This window comes from Dioscorea cayenensis, chromosome 15 (assembly GCF_009730915.1).
Source record: "Dioscorea cayenensis subsp. rotundata cultivar TDr96_F1 chromosome 15, TDr96_F1_v2_PseudoChromosome.rev07_lg8_w22 25.fasta, whole genome shotgun sequence".
Classification (NCBI taxonomy): Eukaryota; Viridiplantae; Streptophyta; class Magnoliopsida; order Dioscoreales; family Dioscoreaceae; genus Dioscorea; species Dioscorea cayenensis.
In genome coordinates this window covers 10,368,006-10,393,201 of record NC_052485.1, presented here as the reverse complement: position 1 = coordinate 10,393,201, position 25,196 = coordinate 10,368,006, and the positions used below count along the sequence as shown (strand labels likewise).

At 34.9% G+C, this 25,196-nt stretch overlaps 1 protein-coding gene across 4 annotated transcripts in view; it reads left to right on the top strand.

Moving 5' to 3' along the window:
- The window catches only part of LOC120277119 (protein SABRE), a 37,502-nt gene that overhangs the window by 5,323 nt on the left and 6,983 nt on the right, over positions 1-25,196 (top strand). The window contains exons 4-17 of one of the 4 annotated variants that reach the window (XM_039283863.1): positions 121-389; positions 873-1,095; positions 3,082-3,252; positions 3,330-3,407; positions 5,890-6,141; positions 6,416-8,527; positions 12,304-14,182; positions 14,370-14,485; positions 17,796-18,152; positions 18,310-18,428; positions 20,064-20,319; positions 21,276-21,500; positions 23,714-23,853; positions 24,614-24,686. In XM_039283863.1, coding sequence (XP_039139797.1) covers positions 121-389; positions 873-1,095; positions 3,082-3,252; positions 3,330-3,407; positions 5,890-6,141; positions 6,416-8,527; positions 12,304-14,182; positions 14,370-14,485; positions 17,796-18,152; positions 18,310-18,428; positions 20,064-20,319; positions 21,276-21,500; positions 23,714-23,853; positions 24,614-24,686 — 6,270 coding nt within the window. Of the gene's footprint in view, positions 1-120; positions 390-872; positions 1,112-3,081; positions 3,253-3,329; positions 3,408-5,889; positions 6,142-6,415; positions 8,528-12,303; positions 14,183-14,369; positions 14,486-17,795; positions 18,153-18,309; positions 18,429-20,063; positions 20,320-21,275; positions 21,501-23,713; positions 23,854-24,613; positions 24,687-25,196 lie in introns of those variants that run through there. The other 3 variants (XM_039283865.1, XM_039283864.1, XM_039283867.1) reach the window with 3 other exon arrangements.

Sequence of the window (25,196 nt, the reverse complement as noted above, 5' to 3'; positions counted from 1 at the left end):
TTTTACTCATGCTATTTTCTCTCTGAACTAGTGGCCATTGTGTCAGCTTTATTTTCTATCTAGCCAACATCGTCCTGAAATATCTGCTTGTAAATTAACTTTTTCTTTCATATGATATAGGTGCCAAAAGCAATAATTGAAGTTAAAGACCTGAAGTTGGATGTATCTAAAAGTGGTGGATCAAGTCCAGTTCTTAACATAAAATTATACATAATCCCTTTAACTGTGCAAATATGTGATTCACGACTCAGTTATGATCAATCATCTAGTTATAACCAGATGGAAGGCTTGCTAAACTCTGATCTATCTGGTTCAGCTATAATGGAGAAAAATTCTGCCCCTTTTATTTGCGAGGATCTGTCTGTTGCGTGTGAGTTTGGCCATGACAGGTGAGTTGCTTGCTGGATTATGATTTGAGAAAATTCGTTAAAGCACGAGCTTGAACATTAAGTGCAAATTGAAATGCCAGATTAACTCTTGGAAACATGTACAGACTTTTCACTAGGCTTTATATAAGCTTTGGTGGATGATATTACATTCACTTTCCTATGGAGCTTCAGTGTCTTCAAATACTAAATTTAATAGGCAGATTCATTATATTTGATTGATGTGATGTTTAGTTGGGAGAACATATTTCCTCATGTGGATTTTTTTTTTCTTTTTGTTGTCTTGGGTAACGTTTTCAGTTGTACGCTTTAGACTCCTTAACTAGTATGTATTCTTATTTTTTTGAGTATCATGTGGTTTCCTTGAGGCTTAAATAGAATATTTGATTAGTTGCACTCGACGGATGTTTTAGTTAATTTGTTTGGCTAACCAGTACAAGCTAAACACTTGTTTTGATACACAAAATTGGCTTTATATTTACACAGGGAAAGAGGAGTTAAAATAAGGGACCTTGATGTGATATGTGGTGATGTCACCCTCAACCTGAATGAGAATCTCTTTCTGAAAAATACCACCAAGTCAGGGACCTCCTCTGATGTTGATACTTCTGGAGGAGCCACCTTTGATTCCTCTGTAGATAAAAGGTCTCAGAAGAAGAAACTTTCAGTTCTTTCAATGAAGAACCATATTTTGGCATTTCCAGAGAAGGTTTGTTGGCTTCAATGTGAGATATTTTTTTGCATAAGCAATGTTCATGACATCAGTTTCATTTCATTGTGTCATTTGATTGTCTTCTTAATTAACAGTTAATATGGACAGTGCATTATACCAATCATCCATAAGGCTATATCTTAGGCCGAGATGATGAGTGTCGTGAATTCATTTTGCCATACCTCTATACTGCAACAATTTCAAGTCGGATAGAAGCCCTGGTCATTTCACATTGATGTAGCCATAACCATCACTGATTCAGTTGGTGTGCTTTAGTTCATAAATTAGTTGAAGAGTTGGGTACGGGATTAGGTTTCTTGTTTTAGTTGGTTCCTCGACAAGATTGGTTTAATTCATAAGCACTATATTGATATCCAGGGTCTTTTTTCCAATCAGCTGTTAACTCTCGATAGTAGTTCTAAATATCTTAGTATAACTTTTGGATTATTATTGTTATTTATATAACTCTTGAAGATAGATGAAAATTTTAAAATGTAAAATCACAAAGTCACAATATGGTCATGAATGATTATTGCTAGATTCTTGTCCAAAGATTTCATATCATGTTTCAAGGTGAATTAGAATTCTAGATCATTGCATTAAGTATTCAATTCATACTCAATGAGGTGGTGAAGTGGTGATGAAGCAGCTCTTTCTTTCCCAAGAGCTGATAGGCCTATAAGAATTTTATACCTGTAAAAGTAGAGCACCTTTTTCCTTTTTCTCCTTGTCTGTGCAAGGAATGGTGGAGGTTTGCAGGCAGCCACCTTAGCGTGTCTCTACATATTGATTGTTTGGTGGTTTATAGCATCTTCTTGCTTGGATTTTAGTGGGGGATAATTGTTACTTGATCTTCGGTTATTTTTGAACATGTGTTTGTTCGCTAGTGGACGTAATATACTATGATTGCATTGAGTAAATAGTCTTCATTGCTGTTAAACTGTCATCGTATGATAAACTTCAAGTATATTTGCATTTTTTATTCTTACAGCAAATTAACTATCTATCCATAGTTCTTAATAACACTTAGTTCTTAATAACAATTAGAGGGCTGAAGAATATATGTCTTAAATGCAGAATAAGAAATTTTATCCCAAAACTGGCTGCATTTTCCTGAATTTGGTTGGCTAGAGGAAGGGTCAGTTTGGGAATATCAGACATGTATGTCATTTTAGCATATGTGTCTTCCTACTAAATCTTGTGATCATGTGTTTCTGAAGTAAGGTTATGCCCTTATTTATGTAGAATTATCTATCTTTCCACTGGATTTATCTGAATACGAACTTTGTGGGCTGTTAGCTTTCTTCTAAGGTCAGTTCTGTTGAAATACCAAAAACTAAGAGACTTTGTGATGTACCAATTTAGTTAAAAGTTCTGGTTATATCAAACCTTCATAGGTGATTGGAAGTGAGGCATATAGATTGCACATAATATATGTGATATGAAATATTATATTTTGCTTGATGTGAATATACTTGAAAGAATATTAGAAATTACTGACAGCTTCGGTAATGCAACTATGCAAGGATAGCTGAATTTTGCATAATTGGAAAAATTCAGAAAGAGCAAAATAAAATTTGTAAGAACCTCATTTATCCTATAATCTTATATTGGGATGTTTCTCAGCAGATTTGTTTCTTATCAAAGCTCGTACTAGATTTAAGCTTATGATTCTAGCAAGCTAAACATGCAATGAGAAGGTGAAACAGTGGTGCAGAAGTAACCGGATGTGTTTATAGACTTTTTTCTTTTGGATTGGAGACATATAAACTTTGTGATCATTTATCTGAAGCTTAGGCTTTGACTATGTTTGGTCTTGCCTTTCTCTTATTTCTTCTTGTTTAGTTTGTTATATTTTCCAGTAAGTGTATACTTTGTTATTTTTGTAGTTTCAGTTGTTAACTATTTGTTTCGATTCTGTTCCTTCTCCCTATTCATTTTTCTAATTAATTCTACACTAACAAATTCATTTATTTTTGGAAGGTTAGCTTCAATATGCCAAAGCTAGATCTGAAGTTTTTGCATAAGGGTCAAAACTTGTACATTGAAAACAATGTTATGGGCATCCATTTCAAGAGCAGTAAATCACAATATGAGGATTCGGGGGAAACTACTTCTCACCTCGATATTCAAATGGATCTCAGTGAAATTCATGTACATGTTTCTATTTATTTATGTTTTTTGTCATTATGCAACTCTGATTGATATCTTATGTGATACTTAATTTTCAGCTTCTTAGAGAAGGCACAACTTCTATATTGGAGATTCTTAAAGTTGTGCTGATTGCGTCAGTAGATGTACCAATGCAGGTAAGCTCTTGGTATTTAATCTCATTGAATGACATCACTAAATTTGTTCTAAAATCTTGTTATCCTTTGATTTTTAGCATGTTGATTTAAAATTTTTTGCATAAAATCTGAGATTTTTTAATTTTAAACTTTTTGTTTGTGGTAACCTTTTTAGCAGCGTTTTCCTGCATATCTCTTTGAGGTTATCATTCTATGTAGTTGATGTCTACATTGAGAAGATGGCCCAAAGGAGATGATTATGGTGATTGCAGCATTCAAATTAGAGAAGTTTATCTCTTTAATTACATCAGGACAGCTAGTTAGAGTGCGGTGAAAGGCAGTAATGCTGTCTGCCATCACGATTGGAGCCCTACTACCACTGTGTACCAGCAATGTCCTTTTTTAGCAGAAATTCTTCCTTTTCTCTGACAGAGTATGGAAACATAGAAAAACTTAAATTTTGTAATTTAGAACCAAGAGTTTCCTCCACAAGCTATCCATGTTTGTAGATATCTCCTTGTGACAATATAGAAAGCTTCATGATTGAGATCCTGGGGGGTGTGAATGAAAGACTTGACTTGAAGAGTAAAGGTAACATTCTGAAGAGCATTTTGGGTCAACAATGTTCCAGTTTGACTGTGGCCATGTTAGCAGGGATGGGTCTTGTCATGTGTGGTTTAAACTAAATACCTTGCCATAATTTCTGCATTAAGAACATCTTACATTGTTAACTTGTTTCTACTTCATCTGAACTTGAACCACAATTCTGCAGTTTTCTAGACTAGCTCCTTTCCAGCAAATTCTCAATTGTCAGGTTTTTTTAGGTGAATATTAGCCAAGAGAAAAATTTAAGTTTTATGGGACATGCATTTTCAAAAGGCTATGGGTAGATTCAATGTCCATGCCATCTACCATTAAATTATATAAGATTTTGGTAGAGACTATGGTATCAATTTCCCATCTCTCTTTTGTAGAGTGACCTTGTATTCAAAACAGAAATTTGATGTCAACTCTCTGTTCCAATATTTCTTCAGGACATCTGCTCTTGAAAAATTTTCTCCATGTTCTGCTTATTACTTTGACTCCCATATGGTGTTATCCTTGTAATGCATATAATCTGAGATCAAAGGGAAGTTTTCATAAAGTTTTAAGCACTTATTTCACCTACCGTATGATCTTTTCTCTCAATGTCTATGTGTCTGTTCTAGTTGTTTTACGTAATTAGTGCAGCACTAGTGCTATCTCAGTGGCGGAATAATCTATATTATACCCTGTAAGAGTCTGACAGTGTAATAATAATTTGTTTTCATCCATTGTTGGAGGGTGGTGTTATGGAAGCTAACTTTATAGTCCCTAATTCCTAATTTAATAAATTGAATTTGTTCAGCAATGATGACATCTCCCAACACACCAAAACTTGCTGTCACTCTACCAGTTGTAGGAGATGTAAGAATTGATACGTAGAATAACTTTATATTTAATTGATAATTATGTGGTGCAGAAGATATTTTAGCCATTTGCATGGAGCTCAAACTTCCTTATTGCATGCATGCTCCCCCAAAAGTACACACAATAATGAGAGGTAGAGATTTATTAGTAGCATAGTTGATCAAACATGTGATTTTCTCCCTATAAGGACCACATACTGAATCAAGAGAAATTGCGGATATTCTATGAAACCCATATGCTAATTCTCAAATGGAAGTTAACCAATGCTGTGCCTGTTCGAAATGCAAATAAGAATGAGATGCAATCCAAATTGGATTAGTATTATGTGGTTATGTGTATGCTGGGAACGCCTGAGTAATAGTGTGAAGCTTGTTTAAATACCTTAACTTAATAGAAAGAAGGTTTTTATTTGCTTGGAAATCATTAATCATTACTTGGAGCTCTGAGTTGAAGAAGTTATTGAAGCTAGACTATAAAAATGATGCATTCTAGAAATTGATTTTCTAGTTAGTAACTTCTATTGATTTTGTTTTTCTTTTCTTCTTCTTTGGTTTGGATCGAAAATAGAAGAATTTAAGTTGATCCAAAATTCAAAGGAGGTTCATGGCCGGTAAGGATGCCAGAGTCAGTTATTTTTGAATGCACCAGTTGTGTCCAACATTTTGTCTCTCATTCTATCAGCTTAAGTTTTAGGGTTTAATCGAACCCATATATTCTTTGTTTTATTTGTACTGAACATGCTATTGGAGGTTGATTGGTTAGTTTGGATTATCAAGTACGGATGGAATGCAGAGTAAATAATAGGCTCACATTGTTAATTTAATTAACTTGGACTTTAACATATATGTCTAGTTTTCTCATTATCTTATTGTAAACATTTGGATTGAATTGAATCCACATATCATGTGTTTATTTTGCATCTAATAGATAGGCTCTTTTGAGAAATATAGTCCTACTAGAAACAAATCCTTCCACTAAAATCTATTATCTTGATATTCATGTCTGTATGCTATTTTACATTCTTTTAGTGAATTTTATATGATGCCTGTTTCAGCCTGTTCTACCTATTAGAGCTGAGATCGATGTTAAGCTTGGTGGTACCCAGTGTAGTCTTATTATGGGAAGATTAAAGCCATGGCTACAACTTCATAATTCAAAAAAGAAAAGAATGGTTCTTCATGGGGAGAATGTTCACCAAGAACAATTTCAAGCAAGTGAAGTGAAGCCTATCATGTGGGCATGTACAGTCTCAGCTCCAGAAATGACTATTGTGCTGTACAACCTCGATGGAATGCCTGTATATCATGTGAGTTCTTATATTTCAGAATCAGAATATGTTTTCCAGCTCTAAACATGTGATTTTGTTTGGGATTAATGTCATTGAATTATTTAGTATCAGATCCATGCAAGCTTGTTGAATCTGTGATCTTTTTGATGAATTATTAATTGATGTCATCTGGTGAAGACTTCCCTTTACTTTTATCTGAAAATATAGATAGAATGCAAAGGACTCAGAAGATAGATTCCTCTCTGGTGTATGTTTTTTCTAAATTCATCTATATAATTTGTCATTAATGCAGGGTTGTTCACAGTCTTCTCATTTGTTCTTTAACAATATAGCCAATAAAGGAGTTCAGGTGCATGCTGAACTTGGTGAATTACATCTACACATGGCAGATGAATATCAACAATTCAAGGAAAATATATTTGGTGTGGAGACTACCTCAAGCTCCTTGATACACATTGAAAGGGTTAGTCTCGACTGGGGACAAAGGGAGATTGAATCCCATGAAGGATATGACTCTGACAAATTGCACCTGGTCTTTTCTGTTGATATAAGTGGAATGGATGTACAGTTTGGATTGAAGCATGTCGAGTCTTTTATATTTACCATGATGTCGTTTAAGGCCCTTTTGAAAAGTTTATCATCTAATAAAAGAGTCACACAGAACAAAGAAGGACGCCTCAGAAAGACAGCAGCAAAAGGGTTTCGAATGTTAAAACTTAATCTTGATAAGTGTTCGATAAACTACTGTGGCAATATAAGTCTAGATAATGCAATTGTTGCTGATCCCAAGCGTGTTAATTATGGCTCCCAAGGCGGTCCAATTATAATAAGTGTCAATACTGATTGCACGCCACGCAATGCAAACATAACTTCTTCTCTTCCCGATGGCTGCAAGCATCTAAAGTTTTTTACATCTCTTGATATATTCCATCTCAGTGTTTGTGTGAACAATGATAAGGAGTCCATGCAAATGGAACTTGATAGAGCAAGATCAGTTTATGAAGAACATTCTGAAGAACACAAACCTGCCATTAAGGTTAATTTATTTGATATGCAGAAAGGGAAGTTTGTCCGTCGTTCTGGAGGGCTTAATGATATTGCTGTGTGCTCTTATTTCAGTGCAACAGATATATCAGTGAGATGGGAACCTGACGCACATTTGGCTCTCTTTGAATTTGTCACTCGTTTGAGGTTTATGCTACATAATCAGAAGCGCCAGATTTCCACTAATGAAATAAGTAAAGATCCCTTTGATATCCGTGATCATGAACTAGGGAAAGTAATTGTTATGGATGAATCTCAGCCTGAGAAGCAATGCAGAAAAAGGGAGTCAGTTTTTGCTGTGGATGTGGAAATGTTAAGAGTATCTGCTGAGCTTGCTGATGGAGTGGAAGGAATGGTTCATGTGCAGTCCATCTTCTCAGAGAATGCGAAAATAGGTGTACTTCTTGAAGGACTTATGCTTAGTTTCAATGGATCCAGGATTTTCAAAAGCAGCCGTATGCAGGTTTCCCGAATTCCACTTCCAACAACTAATTCAGGTGACACAAAGGTGCAGTCAGCCACCTCATGGGATTGGGTTATTCAAGGCCTTGATGTTCATATATGCATGCCATACAGACTACAACTGCGTGCTGTTGATGATGCAGTTGAAGATACACTTCGTGCCTTGAAGCTTATTACCAAATCAATATCTTCTGTTCTTTTTCCTGTTAAAATGGATAATTCAAAGAAGGGTAAGTCTAAGTCAACAAAATCTGAATCTGTCAGGTTTATTATACGTAAGCTTACTGCAGATATTGAGGAAGAACCCATACAAGGCTGGCTTGATGAGCATTACCAGTTGTTAAAGAATGAAATATGTGAGCAAGATGTTAGGTTGAGGCTTTTGGATGAGATGATCTCTTCTCACAGCAATGATATTGGAAATGTTGAATCAAGTGAGCTCCCTTCTGAAAAGAAGTTAAATTTTGATGGTATTGAGATTAATGTGCTTGATGCTTCAGCTATTCAGAGGTTGAAAGAGGAAATTTACAAAAAGACATTTCGGTCTTACTATGAGGCATGCCAGAAATTTGTCTTTTCTGAAGGATCAGGCGCATGCAGCAGTGGTTTTCAGTCAGGGTTTAAAACTAGTACCAACAGATCTTCACTTCTATCTGTTTGTGCCACTGAGCTGGATGTTAGTTTAACTAAAATTAAAGGCGGTGATGTTGGAATGGTTGAGTTTATAAGGAAGTCTGATCCTATAGCCTTAGAAAATGAGATACCATTTTCTCGGCTATATGGAAGAGATATTTCTGTCAATGCAGGATATTTGGCTGTCCGGTTAAGAAATTATACTTTTCCTCTATTTGCTGCAACTTCTGGTAAATGCAAAGGTTGTGTTGTTCTTGCTCAGCAGGTCTGGTTTAATGCTTCATACTCTTCACATCTTTTAATGCATAACTTTCCTTTATTTTCATAGTATTAAAATTTTATTTATGTTATTCCCTTTCCCATGTCTATTTTATCTAATGGACATTGTCATCTTGGGAGTTTGAGAATTTAACTGTAAATGGTACTAACCTTGGTATGCACAATATAAAATGTTGTTAAAGATTTCATATTCTAGCTTTGTTTTATGTTGCTTATATAAGATAGCTCATTGATATAACATTTAATTTTTGATTAGTCCTATACAGAGTGGACCATTTTGCATGGTATGCCTAAAATTCCTCATTGTGATTATGGAGATAGTCTTCTAGATCCAAAAACTTATTAAGATAAATTGCGTATGTCAATAGGGCTCTATCTTGTTCTTCTTTCCTATAAAATTGTTTACATATCTTAGCTTATATTTCCTTGTTTTGCCTATTGTTTCTAGTGGGCCTGGTTGCCTTGCATCAGTTCAAAAGTTCAACTGAGGAAACTTGGTTTGGACATTTATCACGGCCAAAATTCTCATTATTTGTATGACACCAATTCTAGACTCGCTGTGGTGATCAAATATTCATACAGTGCATGGGAGCAGCACTGCATAAGTGTGCCTAATATTGGGCTCAAGTTTGTCTGATTTGGATATTTCATATTTAGGGGGTTTAGGCATCATGTCTTTGATGTAGTAGATAATTGTAGGAGGTTTTGGAATTCGAGAAATGGCTCTTCTGAGATTGCTTTAACTTCTCTCTGGCCAGGCCATGCACATATGAAGACAGGAATGGATGGAAAGGATAGGATTTTGATTGAATATGAATCAAACAATCAATGGTTTTGGTGGCCTCTCACCATTTTAGAGATCTTGTTACTCACAAGAAATGAAAATCAAAATAATTTCCCCTATTTACCAAACTAAGAATGGAATTTCTTAGAATAGGGACTTCAACTAATACTCGTAATTAATCCAAACTCCTAAATTTAAAATGTTAAATCCAATCTATTGATGACAAAACATACGTTAAGATTTTTTATGAACAGTTTAAGTTTGAGAAGACCTTTGAGCATCCCAAACCCTTCAAGGTTTGTTGTAGAAAGAAGCCTTGATTTGGTCCTAATAGTGTTGGAGTTTATTTACTGGAGTTACTGGCTTAATTAGGACTCTTGTTTGTAATTTCTTATTTTCATACAATTTATATCATTCTATGCTTATTTTCATTAGAAGTGGGTTTCTATTAGAATTTTCCCTTAGTGTTTAGGGTTTCCTTTGTGATTATTAAAGCATCAATTGTAATCATATAAAAGCAACAATAAAATCAGTGAAAGAAAAAGGGTTTTGATTGAGAATTGATTTATGTCGTTTTGGCTGGTACCATGGAAACCCTTAGAGATCTTCTCTGTCCTTGATTTGAGTTAGATTCCTTGTTTTTCCTTTGTTTATAGTAATCTAGAACATTTGTTGAATTAGGATTTGAAAGACATATTGAAAGGTGGCAATCTCTTTCTATTCAAGGATTGCTGTTTGCTTCTACGTATGGCAAGTTTTCGCTGTTGGAATTTTCATTCATTATTATTATGCCCAACTGCTCTAGGTTAGTTACTCCCTGTGCCTAACTGTTTATCTTTTAATCTTCATTGTCTAAAAGGAACTTATCCTTGTTCAAAATAAATAATTTTTCCCTTGCTTAATGTATTGGCTTTTCTAGCCTTTTATAGGCTGCCTATTTCTCATGGTCTTCTGCCTCATTTCCTTAATACTAAATTTAAGCGCAACATCTGACCTGTGGCCTGGAACCAACTAATGGTATTGTATGAAGAAATTAATGTGCAAATATTTTATACATATACTGTATAATCTTGTTGAATAGCTGTTTGCATATATAGTCTTCCAATGTTTGTAAGTGCAGGGACGCCCTTCTGACTATTTGGAACAATGCCCTTTGTTATTGTGGCAAACACAATCTTGATTATTAGAGATGTGTGTGCGTGTGGATGGGTGTGTTCACAAAACTATAGATGTGATATATACAGGGATGTAGGTGCAATACCATTTTAGTCATTACATTTTTTTCATTTCTTTCCCAACTGACTGCAGAGAACAAGTTAAAAAATGTAGCTTATAGATTCTTTTATTTAGATCATCAAGATTCATTCTGCTGATTGCAATCACCATGTAGTTCTGCAGGTGATAATAAATATTTAAGAAGGAATTGTTCTCATTCGTTCTTGTGCAATTTGGTCATTATAGCTATAGAGAAAATTTTAGTTTTTTATGAAGCATACTGCTTGCTGTGTGAAGTACATTCAGCATACCAGGCAACATTTATCATAATGGATCTTATGTATTTCTACATTGATTCATAACCTGAGTAGTATTTTTAATCCTTAAGGAAGCTTGTGCATGGATGTACTTATTCTTCTCATACACCCATAATGCTGCTGCAATTCTTGTGTTTGGTTGTTATCTCTTCAAGAATAAGTTCCCAAATCTTTGTGGGCAAATTCAAGCTTGCATGAAGCACAGGATGGTTCTCTTCCTCTCCTGTTAGTTTGAAAGAAATGCTGATATTATTGCTAATTTTGTGTTTTCATATTTTTTCATTAGTTTGGTTACACAATTGTTATATTCAATTTCGTTTAAATTAAATTTATGATTTTTTAGTATTATGCTTTATGCCACAAGGTTTAACCTCATTTTATTGGGTCCAAGGGCATTGACTTAACCCTAGCCTTTCCAACAGGAGTTCTTAAAGTTGAATGTTAAACCATATCATGTTTAGGAAATCTCTAAGCACAAATATGGCTGAAGGACGAAGAATACTGATGTAGTTAAAGTGAAGTCAATTGAGAAATATATGGAAGTGAAATGTTACCACTTTAATTTGGGTAAATTGGCAAAATTAACATCGGCCTATCTCCATTTTCTTTCTTGATACTTGTGAAGATTGTAAGCTACAATCTTTTTGGAACCAAATCAGAGGCACTGAAGCGTGAGACATTTGAATGAAGAAAGATGGGATTGCATAGTGAAACCAAGGGGATTAGGGTGCGGAAGAGTGCAGTCCTCTGGTACTTTGTGTAACTATGATGAGGGGGTGGCATCCATACTATTCAGGAGTGCACCTTCATGATGCAGCCTTTGTGCTTATCTGATTACTGTTAATTTTTCTGTGTGTGTGTGTGTTTAGATGACACTTGCTGCATCTGTTAAGATTTGGTGATATGGTCAACCTGATTGGTATGAACAAGCTTGAGAACGTGGACAAAAGTGATCTGAGATGAGTGTAGCCGATTTCTGTAAAATTACTGTGATGTATTCAACAGCTAATGAACCATGTACCTATTTTGCTACCACTGCTCAAGACATGAAGTGGTCTCATTGAAGATAAAAGCCTTAAGTGTGATAATTCAATTGTAATTGATAGTAGTAGGTTTAGAATTGAGATTTTTCAAATAACATAAGTAATTCTTCCAAATTTTTAGGTTTACATCATTCACATTTTCCATATTTGTGTGAATTTCACAAATACTGAGTAAATGCCATATATGATGTTGGTATTCAAGTTCAAATTGCTTTTTTGGATTTGATATAAAACTTCTCAGAACTCCAAACTGTCTTGGAAAACTTGGGGTCACTCTTAAATTTAAATGTTCTAAGAACCTATGCAGCTTTGCTTTCTAAATTCGTAGGCCTTTCTCTCAGCTTATATGTTGTATACATAGTTTAACTTCTGCTAATAATTTATTCTGAATACTCCGTCGCAGGCAACTTGTTTCCAACCCCAAATAGTTCAAGATGTTTATGTTGGTAGATGGAGAAAAGTGCAGCTTCTACGTTCAGCTAGTGGCACAACTCCACCAATGAAAACATATTCTGACTTGCCAATTTGTTTTCAGAAAGGAGAAGTTTCCTTTGGAGTGGGTTATGAACCGGTATTCGCAGATATAAGTTATGCATTTACAGTGGCTCTTCGTAGGGCAAACCTTAGCATAAGAATTCCAGATTCTGGCTTAAATAATCAAAATGTGTTGGGTTCTCAACAACCTACAATTCTTCCTGGAGGTCAACCACCCAAAAAAGAGCGCAGTTTACCTTGGTGGGATGACATGAGGAACTACATTCATGGGAAGAATTGCTTGTGCTTCAGAGAGAGCACATGGAATCTTCTTGCAACGACTAACCCATATGAAAAGTTGGATAAACTTCAAATTTTATCTGGTTACATGGATATCCAGCAAACAGATGGTCGTGTATTTCTTTCAGCGAAGGAGTTCAAGATTTATGTCAGCAGTCTAGAGAGTTTATCAAATAATTGTAGTTTAAAGCTTCCACGCAAAACGTGTATACCTTTTATTGATTCACCTGCTTTCTCTCTTGAAGTTGTCATGAATTGGGAATGTGAGTCTGGTAATCCCCTTAACCATTATTTATATGCACTTCCCAATGAAGGAGGGCCAAGGCAGAAAGTTTTTGATCCATTTCGTTCTACATCACTATCTCTTAGATGGAACTTCTCACTTAGACCTTTGCCACTGGGTGAAAAAGATCTCAAGTCTGCTATTGAAGATAATGCAATGCTGGATGGAACCATCTATTGTTCTTCACAGAAGATGGAAAGCAGTTTGTCTGACTTCCCAACCTTGACCTTTGGAGCCCATGACTTGGCCTGGATATTCAAATGGTGGAACATGATGTATAACCCTCCCCATAAGCTGCGATCTTTCTCTCGGTGGCCACGTTTTAGAGTTCCTAGGATTCCCAGGTCTGGAAATTTGTCTCTGGACAGAGTTATGACAGAAAACTTTCTTCGGGTTGATAGTACACCAACATGTGTCAAACATATGCCTTTAGGGGATGATGATCCTGCTTCTGGTCTGACTTTTAAAATGACTAAGCTGAAATACGAACTCTGTTATAGTCGTGGAAAGCAAAAGTACACTTTCGAAAGCAAACGTGATTCTCTCGATCTTGTATATCAGGGTCTTGATCTGCATATGCTGAAAGCTTATTTGAATAGAGATAGTAGCAAAACTGTTCAAGATATTCAAACAGCAAAACATAGCTTGCAGAATGTACCAGCAGATAAAGTGAGCAATGAGAAGAACGGTTATTTGAGTAGTTGCACGGAAAAGAACCAAGATGATGGCTTTCTTCTGTATTCTGACTATTTTACAATTCGTAGGCAAACACCCAAGGCTGATCCTAGTAGGTTGTTGGCATGGCAAGAAGCTGGTAGGAAGAATCTTGAGATGACCTATGTGAGGTCTGAGTTTGAAAATGGTAGCGAGAGTGATCATGCACGATCTAGTGATGATGATGGATTTAATGTTGTAATAGCTGACAATTGCCAGCGCGTATTTGTGTATGGCTTGAAGCTCCTGTGGACCATTGAAAACAGAGATGCTGTTTGGTCTTGGGTTGGTGGAATATCTAAAGCATTTGAACCGTCAAAACCATCTCCTTCTCGACAATATGCCCAAAGAAAGCTGGTTGAGGGTTCAGTACCTGAAGGACCAGAAATGCCTCATGATGACACAATCAAGTCTTCCCCTTCTATTTCTCAATCTGCAAGTTTTTCTTCCCCAAAACATGTGGAGGTTTCTTCACAGCTTCCATCTTCATCATCTTCTACCAAGATAGATGGTTTGTCTACTATTGCTTTTGATGAGTTAATCGAGAATTATCATTTGGATATTGGTCTATATTAGGAAATTGTGCAACATATCTAGATAACTACGTATGGCTGTATGTGAAAATATTGGAGCACTATCCATCTAAATGTTTGATTTTATTTTTTAGAATGATTAATGGTTGGATTAAATTGTTTCAGTCAGTCACTCTCCCATGAAGCTTGGACATGTTGATGACTCAGAAGACGATGGGATACGCCATTTTATGGTGAATGTTCTTCAACCTCAATTCAATCTGCATTCTGAAGATGCTAATGTAAGTGGGGCCCTTATTATGATGTCCATCCTCAGTGCTTTCAATTCCTTTATTTGGTACAAGTAATCGGTGTGTTTTGTTTGGGATTTCATTTACCATTAACATTTTACTTTGTTCTACACTCCTAGAACACATTTTATACATATTATCCTCCAATATTTGCTCTGAATTCATTAGCACCCAAGTTACTGTCAAAAAGTTCATGATCTCTTGCAATATTTGGCTGTATCATAGGTTTTGCCCTATAATATTTTGACTCTAAATATTCCTGTTGTTATTCTTGGTTTGATAAAGCAGTTAACTATTCACCACGCTTTATCAAAATATCAAAGGCCCTTTAACTGTCCTTTTTAATAAAACAGGTAATGATGAAGGCAGGTAAATGTACTCCCCCTTTTAACTACTTTCTCCCAAAGAATCTTTATGATGATGGTTAGGCAAGTAGTTAGAACTTACTGGTATTTTATCAAGGTATATTTTGTAATTAGTGAAGATATAAAATGCTTACTGAAACCTTCCCTTGAAAAAAATTGTAGAATTTGAAACATTTTGGATTGAAGATTTTCAAATTGTTGAAATCCTTAATCATAGGTAGTGCTTGATTTGCTACTTTACTGAGATGAGCAAGTCCTTATTTGTGAGTTTTATACAGTCTTGATAAATAGTTTTTGTTGCACAACCGCAAGCGTACGATTTTTGCCAAGTAGTAAATAAGTTATCAATCCCACGAGGACCAAGCGCGATTACTAATCTATTGCAACAATAGGCTATTTAGGCAATTTAAAGATGGGAGAATAAAAACAACAAAGTAGCAGAAAGTACACAAATGAGGAATACAGAGATTTAGGGGTATGGACTAGGATTCAGATTTGAATGAACTTAGGTTTGGGAACTCACCACAAAGAGCAATGAATGATGTGTTTGGATCTAAACTTAGTTTGGGTAGATTATTTGAAGGGTAATAATCCAAAACTACTTGTCACTCTCTTTCAAGAGATAACAAGTTGATCTTGATTAGGCCATCTCCTACTTTCGTGGTAGATGAACCCTTTCAAAACCTTAATAAGATCAATGATTATATGATGAACCCTCAAGAATTACCTTTCAGTAAATTCAGGGTGACTTAATAGGTTCCAAGACCTTGATTAACCTTTCAGTTAACCTTGATCTCTAAGATAAAGCAAGCAAGGCTTTCACACTCACAAGCTATGTTACTTGAATCAAAAGCCAACTCAAGGAAATCTACCTTTAAACACAAAAAATCCATACAAAAGTAACAACCATCAAACAATCACTACTTTGGGCTAACCCAAATCTAAAGAGAAGTTTTACACTTCCATATCTCAATTACAAAGACAAATAGGAAAAATAAAAGTTATGCAAAAACACAGCACAATAGGGCTTGGAAAACTCCCTATGTTGTCCACGAAAATCTGGTCTTTAGTTCTCCAGCCCTCTTCTCCTTCTTCAACCCCTTTCAGAGCCTTTAGAAGTCCCTTTTTTTCTTCTCCAGCCGCCCCCCTTCTGCTCCTTGCCTTTCTTGCCCTCAAAACCCTTTCATGACGCCTTTTTATAGCCAGTGGCAGGAATTGAGCTCCAATTAACTTTACAGATCACAGGTACTTTCACAGACCACAGGTGAGTGGTGTGTCTTAGAGAAGCTGGTCCTCAGTCTATCAGAGTTTCTTGGTTAGCTCCAGCCTTCTACAAACAAAATAATTAAAATGAGTAGTTTGTACAAAAAATAAAAGGGGAAATCATTACAAAGGCCAAGAAAATGCATGAGTAATGATGGATTACTAGCTAAATGCATGGTGATAGTAATACAATTTTTATGTACAACAGTTTTCAATTCAATTCTCTAACTGCAAGATCAAAGAGCAAAAAGGTCAGCTTCACATACTGGTTGGTATCTGTGTTCCTAAAGGCCCAACATTAAACTTTCTAGGGGTTTTCTGCTTTTCTTTCCTTGATGATAGAAATTATAAAATGAGCAGTGATGGTAATCATGATTGTGTCTGAGTTGCTTCTGCATCTTATTGATAGTTTCTAACCCCTAGTTCATGCATATGGATTATAAATTAGGCAACCTTATTTTGATGTGAAAGCATATTTTTAAAGCTCAAAAATTCTCCTCACGGTGTAGAAATTGGTGATATCTTATTCAGTTGCTGCCTCAAAGAATTGATTTGTCATCATCTGTCTGTGACCTATGTTGCAGGCTTTGAAAGTTCTCTTATTTTTCAGAAAAAGAACCACTTCAATTGGTGTAGTATTCCATTCATGTGACTAGTGGGATGTTCTTATTCTGATCAATCAGCGTTAGGACTGTAATTTAGAGTGACTGGGTGTGAATCGTCATAAAACGTGTTCTATAATAAATTTTCTTGGCTACGTTAGTCACATGTGGAATGTGTACAGTCAACTTAATTCAATTTCATCAGTCGCAACACTAATCTCAAAATAAGCTAGTGCAGATTGCTCCAATGTCTTGTTGAAATTACAGCACGAACATGTATTGAAGGCCTGAAAAATTTATGCAAGTTAAGAAAGAAAAGACGCAAGAAAGGCAATGTGTGAAAGAGGAAGGTTTTGTAGTTAAATGGGTTATTTATGTAATAGGTGTTAGAAGTAAATCTCAAATTTGCAGAATCAACCTAAGGTATCCTTTGACTTGAATTTCCAAGAATAAGCAAAAATTAAAGAAACGTAGAAAAGAGTCTTTAACAAGGTTCGAGTAATCTTCTATTGGAACCTATGAATCTTCATGAGAAAGAATGAGAGAAAAGCAGCAATCGACAAGCCACTGGTGGATTGTCATACATGCCATTAGAATATTGTGTCTGCATTGTTTGATTGATGCATCAAGGTCTGGTGTGCCTGTCATTCTTGGTTCTTAGTTGCATCAATCTGTGCATAGAAGCATGCTTTCTGTTAGTGATGGAAAGCGTGAACATGGTGGATGTCCAGTTAATTCCATTAATTTCTAAAGTTCTTATTAATTTATCGACTCATCAAAATCATTCCTACTGTTTTGAAGCGATGACCTCAAAGAGAAGCTATCGGGCATATATATATATATATATATAATCTATTTTAATTGTTTCTTTTCTTAATTATGGCATATGCATTGTTCTTAGTGAATGATGTCTTAGGCATTATGCTTACACTTTTTTAGCAGCATCTCTTCACATCACAACCATTTGTAGAGCTAAATCTACTTTTACTGTTACGAGTTTTTGTTTAACTTTTTGATGTTTTAAATGTTAAACCCAAATTAGTGCAGTTAACTTCTCCCTACATTTGACAGGGTAGATTCCTGTTAGCTGCTGCAAGTGGTCGTGTCTTAGCCCGTTCGTTTCATTCAGTTCTTCATGTTGGATATGAGATGATTGAACAGGCCCTTGGTACAGAGAGTGTTCATATTCCTGAGGTGGAACCTGAAATGACTTGGAAGCGTGTAGAATTGTCTGTCATGTTAGAACACGTTCAAGCCCATGTAGCACCAACTGATGTTGACCCAGGTGCTGGACTCCAATGGCTGCCTAAGATATTAAGGAGTTCACCAAAAGTAAAGCGAACAGGTGCATTACTTGAAAGGGTATTTCTGCCTTGTCAAATGTATTTTCGCTATACAAGGCACAAAGGGGGAACTGCAGATTTGAAGGTAGTGTGTGTAAACCATCAAGCATTATACGAGTAATTTCATTGTGGAAACTGTTTTGATTGATAATCAATACAACTTTAGTGCTGTATAGTGTAGTATGCAATATTTGTAATCTATACGTGCTTTTTCTTCTTGATAGTTGACATTTGCCATGCAGGTGAAGCCACTAAAGGAGCTAAATTTCAATTCTCCAAATATTACTGCTACTATGACCTCTCGCCAATTCCAGGTTATGCTGGATGTATTAAGCAATCTTCTTTTTGCGAGGCTTCCTAAGTAAGATTCTTTATCACAATTTATTTCCCAGTTTAAATGTATAATTATCGCATGATGTATAAACCTCAGCCATTTTAATTTGTAGTAAATATGATTAGCATTTAAGAGAGTGCTCTCATGAATGACATTGTTTGTGCAAGTGCTGAACCCTTTAGATAGAACTAGGAAATGTTCTATAGTTATCATGAACTGTTCTAAGGTCTAGTGTTGGCCTGATAGTGTTTTGCAATTGAAGGGTGAAATCACATGGAAAACATGTACACCATTAACTTGTTATTTACTTGAGTCTTGAGTACTCAGCTAAATTTTATGTCTGAACCTCATAGTGCGAGTCATATCTGCAGGTGCACTACTTGGTGTTAAATAATTTACATAACTATTATTCTAGCTTATTTATCTTTCTTTAATCAAACTGTACTTGATAAACAAGTTGTCATTTGCTTACCAAAGTTAATCAGAGGTCAACATAATTGTTCATGTATGTTTAGATATTTTTAACCAAGGCTATCTCTGCATATGCTATACTTCTGTGAGAAGTATCGTGAATTAAAATGGAAAACTACCTGTGGGTGGTTCGGTTTTTTAAATGCTTTCATTGATGGTATGGCTTATGTCAGAATGATTTCTTGTGTTTTTTGATCATGGTTAAGTTTGACTTTGATGTTTTGTTTGTCATTGCTTGTTTTAGCAGAAAGTTAGGATGTCCGTGTTTGCTTTGTTTTCCCCCACATTTTTTATTTTTCGTTCTTGCACCTAATTTTTTATTTTCCTATTTTGAGTTTTTATTATTTTGTTCTTTTCCCTAGATTTCAGGAGTTCTGTTTTCATTTGAATTTGTTTATTTTTAAAATTGGTATCACCCTCTAATGAAAAGCATTGTTACGGAAAACTGAAACCAAGACTGAAAACTGAGAATGTCTATCCAAATGCACACCCTTATTATTTATACTATAGTGTTATTACACAGCATCATGCAGGAGGCCATGCTCTAAGCATTTGATTGGACTTTATCACAACAATTTATGGGATGACTGCAGGCTAGATGTGCATACATTTCTTTGCTTGGTTGGAGCACAAGTCCTGCATTCTGATACTTGAGGAAATTAATTGTTATCTGTGGTCATCAAAGTATGATATGTTTCTATCAAACAGGTCTTTTGACGAATCTGTTCATTGGATTTGAACTGTATTGATAATATTTTATGAAATTCAAGATCTGCTCGACTGTGGATTTTCTGTAGAGTCTATAGGCAATCCATCAATATCTATTTATATTGTCCAAACCAATTATTGGGATGATGAGCTTGCATCCTTTTGTCTTCGAAGATGAGAAACATCAGGCATTTGACAGAAAAGTTTCAGTCTTTGATCTTCACTATATAGTGATCAAATTCATTGTGCTATATTCTGTAACATCACACATTCATTATGTCTGTATTTGTTGTTTTATCTGATCTAATGGAAGTAATTTTTAGGTTAAGATTTTTTACGATGCGTGGTTGAATTGTCATCTTAGGTTCTATTAATTAGTTTATTAGTTTCTTGTTGATGTATTTAATACACTTACAACCAGTAATTGACAAAGTTATTAACATATTATTTACTGTTCTCAATGGATACATTTCTCTTTCTCAGGCCTCGCAAGAGTAGCTTGTCATATCCTTCTGAAGATGATGATGATATTGAAGAAGAAGCAGATGAGGTTGTTCCTGATGGTGTTGAAGAGGTGGAACTCGCAAAAATCAGTCTTGAACAAAGAGAGAGGGAGCGGAAGTTACTCCTTGATGACATTAGGAACCTATTGGCGACCAATAATATTTCTGGTGATCCTTGTTTAATGCCTGAAAAGGATGAAGACATATGGATGATTACTGGTGGAAAGTCAATGTTGGTATGTTTTGACTCAAGAAACTATTAAAAACTTGAATCCTTCAGCAAGTACATTTTGAAATTCTCATTCTATTTTACTGTGTTATTTTATGTTCGTGATCCCAATAATCAACTATATCACTCACCCTCCAACCTTCTATTCCGCAATCAGTGATCTTAAACAATAACAATAGTTATAATGAAAAATATTTAATTAATCTCTCAAAATCCGAGACTAAGCCATTGCAGGGGTTATTAATTCCGACACTTATCTAGTCTTTTTTTTCTTTTTTTTTTTGGTTTGGTTGGGGAGGGGGAGGCGGGGCTTGTTTATCTTATACCTCTTATTGAGCATTTAATGTGTAAGTATTTTAAGTGGGTACCGCACTATGGTCAATTTTCATTTTAAGCATTGAACTTCAATTTGTATCATTTTGGTCAATCTATTTTAATTTATGTTCACCAAGAGGGTATCATGGCGATTCCAGAGAGAATTTGATGGTTTGTATGCCGGATTTGCCACGTCAACACCAGTTTTCCGTGCTATTGATATGCGCGGGCATAATACATCATCCAAGTGAGTTACGTGGTCACTCTTATTGGCATGGAACATCCCACGTCAACACCATTTCACCAACAAACTGGTCAATAAGAGTGGTCACGTTGCTCTCTTTGATGATGTGATATGTTTGTATATGCAAATGACACTGCGAACTGATGTTGATATGGCAAATTTGGCATACATGTTATCAAAATATCTCCGGAATCCCCTTTGGTACCCTCCCGGTGAACACAAATTGAAGTTGGGCAACCAAAATGATACAAATTGAAGTTCGATTCTCAAAATGAAAAATGACCCTAGCATGGTACCCGCTCAAAAAATTTACCCAACATTTAATATATAGATGATAGATAGCTATTTGAACCTGTACTTTGTTCTGTTTGTGTCCTTTACCTGTTACCACATATTGTATTTAGGTCCAAGGACTGAAGAAGGAGTTGGGGAACATTCAAAAGTCTCGAAAGGATGCTTCAACTGCTTTAAGGATGGCTTTGCAGAAGGCAGCCCAGTTACGATTGATGGAGAAAGAAAAAAATAAAAGTCCCTCCTATGCTATGCGAATTTCGATGAGAATCAATAAGGTGGTATGGAGTATGCTTGCAGACGGCAAAACTTTTGCTGAAGCTGAGATAAAGGATATGGTAGGTGCCTCTGATATATTTTTAACAGCCCTTCTCTAGATATTTTTTGCTAGGCTGTTTGAATGTTGAAAGAGGCTAACTATGATATTTGGTTTTCTCCTGACATTAACGATAGTGTAGTTGGAAATAGTGAAGAAAGCTTTTTGCTAGTTGCCTACTTGAGATTTGTAGCACTTCTTTACAAAACCAAACCTTCCAATTCATTAACTGGTAAATATCGCTACTCTGAGTTGTGTTTGGATCCTGTGTACAATCTTTGAAGGATCCAATGCCAAAATGGTTTGTATTTTGCTTCTTGTAATTAACTTCAAACAAATTAAGTTAGGTTGGCTAGATTCCACTCCTTGAGACTTTACCAATATCTTACACATGCGTCTAAATGCATGCAGCTGAAATGTTGAAAAATGAATATCAAAGTAACAAGGAAAACTGTAGTCTAAAAAGATGATGAAAAATAAGGAAGCGAGCAATAACCTTGAAGGCAATCTAATAAAGCATGGTTTTAGCAACTGCATTTTAATATTGATGATATTCTGATGGTAATTAAGATGATTGCTTCTGCTTTGTTCCAACAAACTATCAAATCATGTATAATTTGTTTCTATTCTTTTAAACAGATGGTTAGATAGGCTTTTAGATTCATTAAATACTCTCAGGATAGGTTTTATGAAGGAACGTTTTTTCTTGCATTCCAACATTTGGTCTTGTTTCCCATTGTATAGGTCTTTTAATACTGTTTCAAAGTTTTCATTTGTTTTGTTCAACTTGTAAATGTGTTTGATCTTATCACTGTTCATGCATAATATCTCAGTTTGATAGATTCCAATCCTTTTCCAAAACGATTTCCAGTTCTGCTCCTCTAAGATTTGTTTATAGCATAATGGTTGAGGCTGAAGGTTATGATGATTTATCAATAACTTCTATTGTGATCATAATGTTAGTACTCACACTGATTGTCTACTTAAATGTTTGGATAATGTTAACCTCTTTATCATTAAACCATTCAACACAGTTTGCTTAGACAAAAAATTTTCTTCCTGTCTTTAATATTCTCTTTATCAGTACTTTTATCTTTTTATTCTATGATAAGAGAAGAAACTTTTGCAAAGTTTATCCACTTGGAGAAGTTCAATATTTATGATTATCACGTTTATGCTAGTTTTTAGAACAATTTCAGCTAGATGTTTGGTGTGATCTGATAATTGTAGAAATTCATTGGTTGAGCCATAAGTTGTTTACATTCTTGTTCTTGCTTCGTCTTTCTTCTTTGTTATTTCAACCTAGTAGACGTCTTTGTTGACAGCAACTTCTGCATGTTTCTGTAATTTCACTTAGTCCAACATTTGAACATCTGGATTGATACTTGATATTTGTTACTTTTTCCTTATAAACCTGAGCTATATTGATGTTTACAAGACTCTTTATTAAATGGTTTGCCAACAAAAGCAATCTTCCTATAGCCTTCCACTTCACTTCGAATTGAAATACTGATGTTTTAGCCATTATACATTTAAGTTTCCTAAATTATGTGTATACCCATACATGTAAAATAAATTTTAGTATTCCAGTTAATTTGGTATCTGAGGAATTGAAAATGAAATCTGGCTTTTAGATTCTCTTGTTTTTGCATCTGCTAATGAATTTATGCCTATATTCTATAATTATAGTTCACACTAGGTTGCTAATCTAATTAAATCTGGAAAGAGATAATTATAGTTCTTATCTGCACAAGTGAAGTGTACCTCAAATTGTAAAAATATATTGGCTTGTGTATTAGATGTAAATGCATTACCACCTTCTGTCATCTGTCACATGCTAGAGCCAAGTTGAACAATGTGATTATGTTTCTATTGAAACCTTAAACCTTCCCAATGTGGCTCATTATATTACTGTTTTGTGTAGACTCTTCTGTTGATCTTTTGTTAACTCTACTTTGTTAGTTACTTAGCTATTGTGTATTCTTTTTAGACCCTCAGGTATAATTTCCTTTTGCTTATTATGACTGACATGCAAAATTAGTTACATACTTAAATATGTATGTATTTCTTGTTTTCTCATTTGTTATAGCATTGGAATGTTGCACTTGCTATTTATGTTCTTCTGGATATTTCTGTTGCTCAATTCACTACAACGTGTTTCCTTCCCATATTTATATTTTTGTTGTTTCCTTATAATTTTAATTAGCTCTGTTGTTTCTGTTAATCTTTGGGCAGATTTATGATTTTGACCGTGATTACAAAGATATTGGTATTGCTCAATTCACTACAAAGTCATTTGTTGTTAGGAATTGCCTACAGAATGCAAAGTCTGATATGTTGTTGTCAGCCTGGAATGCTCCCCCCGAATGGGGAAAGTAAGACCTTGGTCTTTACTTATTTTTTCTCTTTGCCTTACTAATGGCATTTCGATAAATGAATATAATGCAAGTGTCACTTGGCATGAAGAACTAGTCTTTTTGACTTGATTGATTACTAAACCATTGCTTTCTTTTGAAGAAATAACCATTTACAACCAAAAGTTAGCAGATTTTTTATATATTTCTTTATGGGTATTATATAAACAAAGTTCGTGCCAATCCTCATGGAGTTTTTCTGCAGCTTTTGTAAACGAATTAGGAGAACTTCTTTTCAAGAGTATCTATCTAGAAAAAGATCCAACTGGACCTGTTCTTGACTAAAAATGCTCCTTAACAACATTTGCTTGAAAGACATAAATATGCTTTTCTTCTCTTCTATTAATCAAACTTTTCTTGGCTGATGTTGGTGTGATTTTGTGAAAGCAATGCTTAAAGGTTTGTTAAAACCAATACAAGCATTCAGATTTGTTATAAATTATATTGGTATAATCTGTAATTTCAATTTTCTTTTATTTTTTATTTATTTAGCTAGTGAATTTTCGCTGCACATACTCATTTACCTTGATCTGTATTTAATGATATTTTTTTTTTAAAAAAAATTAATTTTCTGGATCATGTGTTAATTCCTTGGTTCGTTGTGTTACAAGTTGTATTATTACTAGAGAAGGTATTTACCGGCCACCAGTCTCATGTGCCTTGGTCATCATTTTCTGTTAGAGGAGAAAACAAACATATCTAACTCTCTGCATGGCTGCAGAAATGTCATGCTCCGTGTGGATGCCAAGCAGGGGGTTCCAAAGGATGGAAGTTCCCCTCTAGAACTTTTCCATGTGAGTTGTGTTCAACTATGACTTGATCTTGCATATATTTTTTTCTTGCATTTTCTTTTTATAACTTAGTTTGTTAACTTCATGGAGAATTTCTTAATACATAATACACATAAGTTAAAACATTGTCCATTGATTGCATTTAGTATGTGCAACATGGTATAATAGTTTTATGTTCCTAGCTTTTTTTTTTCCAATCCTTTTTCAATAATCTAGTTCTATTTGGTATGATTAACTTTGTTCCTTTTTCTTTCTTTCTTTCTTTTTTTATTTTTTTCCTCCACATCCCATCATGTTCGAAAGAGATCCAGATACCAAATCTTGATATGTTCTCGTTTCTCTTTAATTAGTCCTTTGATATGAATGTTGTCCCCCTTAACAATTTAGTTTCAATTTATTTTGATGATCTGGATGTTGACTGCTGGTTGTAGATTCCTTTCTACCATAACATACATGTAGCTTCATATACAAATTATCTTAACTCAATCGGAATAGATTATGAAATTTTATTTT